Source organism: Merops nubicus, unplaced genomic scaffold (genome assembly GCF_000691845.1).
Source record: "Merops nubicus isolate BGI_N331 unplaced genomic scaffold, ASM69184v1 scaffold27896, whole genome shotgun sequence".
In the NCBI taxonomy this organism is placed as follows: domain Eukaryota; kingdom Metazoa; phylum Chordata; class Aves; order Coraciiformes; family Meropidae; genus Merops; species Merops nubicus.
The window spans coordinates 1-6,180 of NW_008617373.1; the positions used below are offsets into that span (position 1 = coordinate 1).

At 39.1% G+C, this 6,180-nt stretch overlaps 1 protein-coding gene across 1 annotated transcript; it reads left to right on the forward strand.

Moving 5' to 3' along the window:
* Window positions 1–196: 196 nt before the first annotated feature.
* Window positions 197–4,907, forward strand: LOC103775661 (chromosome unknown open reading frame, human C17orf75; the record flags this gene model as incomplete). Its single annotated transcript, XM_008943132.1, has 9 exons — window positions 197–311; window positions 890–1,015; window positions 1,415–1,552; window positions 1,748–1,805; window positions 2,490–2,609; window positions 3,144–3,208; window positions 3,321–3,457; window positions 4,006–4,109; window positions 4,698–4,907. Coding segments are annotated over 9 exons (1,073 nt in total), but the record flags the coding sequence as incomplete, so codon positions are not given.
* Window positions 4,908–6,180: the final 1,273 nt, after the last annotated feature.

The window sequence follows — 6,180 nt, forward strand, 5'->3', positions numbered from 1 at the left end:
GCGCGCTGCGGCCGCCCGCGGGCAGCCGCTCTCTGGGCCTGGTCAGGTCCCGTGCTTTATTTCACATCTCCCTACCCCCACTCCCCTCGAATAGACTTTCCTCTCATAACGTTCTGATGTCCTGCTCGTGCTTTGAAACAACCTCTGTCCGTACCGTTCCCCGCTGCGGCCCCTTTTCCCTGTGCTTTGTGTTAAGATCAACCCCAAGAACGGCTGGGCTTGACTTTCAGATCCTCGCAGCAGGGAGCGGGCAGCGGGGATGGCAGTCCCGGCGGTGCCGCGGCAGAGACACCCTCCAGCGAAGACTTCAGGTAAAGCCAGTCTGCACAACAGAGCATCGCCTCTAACAGCCCGTGTTTAAATCTTTGCCGTGGTGCTGTTTGGTGAATAGTAAGCAAGGACATGGAAGTCCTAAAGCAGACCTCTGTGAAAGGTTACTGAAATTCCCCGGGTGCTTTTTCTGGAATACCTAGAGCATGGACACAACTACAGAGCTCAATGTATTAAACAGTCATCATCTCTAAGTTTGAACTCTGTTTTTTTCTGCTACTAATACCTAATATTTCTGTATCAACTTAGGTCTTTATGGTGATAATAGATACTTAAAATGTATTAATTTTAAATGTCCGTTTTATCTTTCCACAAGCTCTGTAATGGGTTTGTTGCTCTGGGAAACGTAGGAACAAGGACAGGCAGTGACTTTTTCATAGCTGCTGAGGAGTTCAGCATCAGCTGACACCACACTTCTGGTCTAGTGGGCAAATCACAGAGCAAGTTAGCAGCTGGAGAGAGATCACAGTGGTCTAGAGGCACACAGTTCTGCACTTGTTCAGAGTAACAAAACAGCAATATTAGCTTTCTTCTAATGATTTCTTCTTGTTTCTTCAAGCCTCTCCTTGCTGGACACTAACTTACCAGCTGAAGCGGAGACTGAGCTGCGCGGTTTTATCGCTAAGCGTCTCTCTAAAGGAGCCCTGTTTGAAGGAATGGGCAATGTAGCATCAGTGGGGCTGAGGTAAATTTTAGGAATTATTTCTGAGAAACTGTAAGAAACATTGGCAGCATTGTACATCTTCCCATCTGCTGCTGCATTTAAGTTTAGTCCTGGTTCCATGTTCTCAGTCTATTGCTGCTGTTAATAACAGCTTTTTGCAATGGCACTTTTCTCTTTCTAGGTAGCTTTGAAAGTAATACTGTAGTAAATAATTTACTGAGTACCTAAAAACTGTGTGTTTATGACTATTTCCTTTTAAACTTTTCTGATCACATCACAGGGAAAAGAGACGATCTAAGAGCTCTAGATATGAACATAGGAGCCACCCATCCTAGCGGGTGAAAATTCTTTACAGAAGTCATGCATATCTGCTTTTTGATGTATGTGTAACAAAATAATTCTTTTTTTTTTTCTGTGTAGCATACCAGAGTATAAGGTTGGCTGTTATTACTGTCGTTTCCAACAAGAGAATCTAGAAATGGCAGCGCTGGAATCAGACATCAATGTTCCAGAATATGTGGTTTGTTTCTTGGGTGGCTCAGAGAAAGGTCTGGAACTATATCCTTACCTTTAACCTTTATCTGTGTGAAGAGGGAGGTGATATAAAAAACACGTTCTCATCTTGTCTCTTTCCTGCTTGAAATCAGCTCATTTGTGCACACTTCCCAGTAACTGAAAATGTCTGTAACAACCATACTGGAAGGGAGGAATGCAGGTCTTAACTGATGCATCTTATTTTCCTTAAGAAAATACTTTCAGACTTGAGCTGGACAAATACATTCAAACTCTGAAGATAAAGCTTGATTTGGAGGTAAGGCCTAAGTTACTGGTGGGTTTTTTCCAGTGGTGAAAAGTACTATTTATGCAGATAAACTACTAGGAAAATCTGGAAGATTTAGTCTATAGAGACAAAAAAAAGCTGAAGTACCAGTATGAAACCCCGTGAGAGAGATTTGATTCACTGTGGTGACAGTGAATGTCTAAAATGCTATCAACTGCAAACCAAAAAGGGAAAAAAAATAAAAGGGGAGACTTTGTGCTAGTCGTAAATCTCTTAAAGGTTACCTGCAGTTAGATCAGAGAGAAGAATGACTAATAAAAGGTAATGCTCTGCAGAAAAGCTATCCACATCCACCTGGGTTTATATCACTTCTGAATGTTAAGGAAGGATTTTTAATGTTTTTCTTGTCACAGTTTTTCCAATGGAAACTGCATTTTGAGACTGTCTCATCCTGTCTGCGGTTGCATGGTCTTTGCTCAGTAAATCCCATAATATTACAGTTCTGTCTGTTTCTTACAATGCAAAGCTCTTCATTGCTGGTGTTTCACGGAAGTGTAGCTTTAAATGTCAAACTCATTATTTTAGTTTACTGTGGCTTGAAATTAAGAAAGCTCTGACATCCAAATATCTTAAATTGAATAGATTATTAATAGGTTTCTATTTGTGTAGAAATCTAATTTGTAGTTAAAGTTTTAATACTTCAACTTGTTACAGCAAAAAACCTTGGAGACCTGTGTGAACCCCTACTTGAGGAGCTGGTTTGAGGATGCCATATGCCCTATTGAGAGAGTAGTTCAGCTCTTCCAGGAGAAACTTGCCTCTCTGTTACATGCTGTAAGTGTATTTCAAACTGGATAACTAAAAACACGTTCAGAAGGAATCTCAGTGACTACCACATGTTTAAAATGTTTCTTCCATTTGCTTTCCTAACCAGGACTAAGTAAGGAAAAACTTTTTTGTTCTTTTTTTTTTTTTCTTTTAAATTCAGGGCAAGTACTTTTTCACTGCTTTATTGCTAAGGAAGTACATAGCAATTTCTTTTAGCATTTTTTTTTTTTTATGGTTCACTAATTTTGAATTACGTAGTGGTGACCAAGCTGAAATAAAAATGAGAAGTTTAGAAACAGCATGTGAAAGCTGTCCCTGCTATAAATGCTCTGAGCCAAAAGGGATGTTGTAGTGCATGTTTCTCATGTAATTCACTGGAAACAGAAAAGAAATTAAGTCCGGTAGCTTCTACTCGTTCCCTGAAAAGAACATTTTTAAAAGTACCTTGTTATATATTTATTGCTAGTAACTACAATACAGCAACAGAAGTCATACGAAAGTTCTATCTAGCTGTCTGGGTTTTTTTTTTGTTCATTTAAGGCTTTGAGTTATACTCCTGTGGAAGTGAAAAATGCAGATGAAAGAACACAAAAAGACATTAGCAGGTAAAGATACTGTGAGACCAAGGAACCTTTGAGTAACTTGTGTATGACAGCGTCCTGTTTGTGGTGTTCAGGAGTTATAAAGAAACAAGTTCACAAGAGCTTTTTATGCCAGGTTCCTCGCAGCTGCTAGCCTCCAAGGACTTGTTCAGGAAGGCACAATGACTTCCTTGTGTATTGCCATGACTGAGGAACAGCACAAGTCCATGATTATAGACTGCAGTGGACCTCAGCCTCAGCTGCATAATGCAGGTGAGATCACTGCTGTGAATACTTGGGAATGTTACTCACTTGTATCCCTCAGCTGCTGCGAGTTGTGGATATTAGAGGTAGCTGAGGATATTCAGAAGCTCACAGGTTCATGCCTGGGAAGCTCATATTCTGGCTGGAAACAGAACACCTCCTTTTCTAGGAGGCAGTAGAGTAGTGTGCTGTACCAGACACACTGGAACTCTAGTTTGAAAACGGCTGATAAAAAAGTTCACAGTACATTTAGTTTGCAGACCATGACACTATGACTTGTACACTTCAGGGAAAGTGCAAAACTTTTAACAGACATGATGAAAAGAGATTCAACAATCAGAACAGAATTTCATGTAATCAGTGTAGCTGTTTGCTTTTCTTTTCCACATGTATTGTTTTTCTTAAGATTTATTTCCTGGCCCAGGCATACTACTGTCAGTTATGTGAGAGTGATTAAATGAGGTGGATGCAGCTAGATATCGAGGCTGATAGATAGATGCAGATAGATAGTGATTACTCTTACTCATCTCTTTTCTGTGTTCCTGGACATGTAACAGGAAGCAACAGGTTCTGTGAGGACTGGATGCAGGCTTTTGTGAATGGTGCTGAAGGGGGAAATCCATTTCTCTTCCGGCAGATTTTGGAAAACTTCAAATTGAAGGTACAGGTTCATGTATATTAAAGACCCAGAGAAGATACCAGGGCTATTGAGGGAGCAAATACTCCTTTTGCAGCAAAGGTTTTAAGTTATTTTGAAGTCTGTACGTCATTAACTGATTAACTTCGAAGTTTAAGTTGAGGACTGGTTTACTGTAGTTGACACAAGACCAGAATGTAAAGAAGTGGGAAAATTACTTCAGTGAGTACTCCAAAGGCATTTTTTCATATTTAAAATAAGCCCCATTTTTTTTTCTCTTAAAATACTGTTAATTTGAGCTGTGCGCACACAATATTATGTAGTTGGGTAACAAGGATTCAGTAATTAACACTTCATAGGTGATCTGTCATAACAGAAGAAGAGAACTCTTGCTACAATTTTGGACAGATCAGTTGTGGTGTCCACATGTTTTGCAGTTACAGTAACAACGTCAAAGACAGTACTCAATCCTTACATTACTATTGAGGAGTAATAGAAAATTCCTATTGGAAATGCTTTTCCTTCTGCTGTTCTTCCTTCACTTTTCCAGCTGATTTTATGTTTGCTTTCCATGTAGCAGGATGAGAAAATGCTCTGTTACTCTTTTCCTAGGCTATCCAAGACATTAACAACCTGAAGAGGTTTATCCGCCAGGCTGAAATGAACCACTATGCCCTGTTCAAGTGTTACATGTTTCTGAAGAACTGTGGCAGTGGAGACATCCTTCTGAAGATTGTTAAAGTAGAACATGCAGAAATGCCAGAAGCCAGAAATGTAGTGACTGTCCTTGAGGAATTCACAAAAGAAACAGCAGTGGCTTAAAATTATCTTAATTCTGTATTTATTTGAGGGTATTGTATGAATCATTCATTTCTTCTGTGCAGCTTATTTTCACTATGGCAGGATTTTTAAATGATATTTAAAATTATATTTAAAAGTATTACCCAAGTCAAACCTAAGTTGCAGTTTCATCTGTCTTTTTTTTTTTTTGTTTTTTTTATTTTTTTAGAAAAAGTCATAGGAGATTTTTTAAAAGGTAGACATTAGACCATACAAACTCATGCATAGTTTTCAGTGCTTACTAAATTCTCCAAATGACTTGCTCCTTTTCTGAGGAAATCATGGACGTTTGGGTTTTACTGTCTTTGCATGAAAAAAAAAAAAAACCAGCCCCAAATACCTTACCTGGCAAGCATTTCAGTGTTTTAAATATTTTAAATATCTTTAAAATAATTATGTCCAATCATTAACATCTAGTTACTTTTAATATGTAAAGAAACACAAATGTGGATAAATAGTAAATATAGTAAATAAACTAGTCATTTGTGTATGTAAGAGAACATAGGTAAAAAGCCTGTAGCCAGTATCCACATTGCATTTTGAATGGGCAGTTTGTTCTGCTGTTCCTTGGTGAACAACATGTTAGTTGGCAGGAGACAGAACTGCCTGAAGACTGAACTGAGCTTAGGAATCAGATTGTATGTGCTTGGACAGACATGTTTAATTCCCAGGCTGTGTGTTGAATCCCGTCCTTCACTAGTTTGCGTTGTGATCAGGACATTTGTATGCTCTTACTAGCTACTTTGCACAACTGTAAATTATTTTTCACCTGTGGAGAATTAAACCTGAAAATTTTAGAGATTAAATTTTAAGTTAATAGAAACTGCTTCAGAAATTGAAGTAAACCAAGCTCCCAAGTTAATTCTTCAGACGTTGAAGCATTTAGTTGTATTTCAGCAATGAATTCTTACCCACATCGTAGGACTTTTAGACAGTAGAATACTTGAAGAAAATCTTTGGCTACAGCTGGAATCGGAACTGACGAGGCCTCGTGAGTGACCGTGTGAACAAGGACCAGTTCTGCAACTGCATAAAGGCAAAACTCTGTTCCTGTCCTTTGCAGCAGAGGCTGTTTGCAGGTGAACAACTCTCCTGGAAGCAGTAACAGTCTGACTGAGGCAGGGAAGTGTGATCTGCCAGTGCTGTATCCTCTGGTGACGGAAGCAGAGCGCTTCCCTCTGACACCGCTCTGTTGAACCTACAATAAGCTTTACAATAAAACATTAAAAATCCTTAATAGTTTGCCTAGATTCAA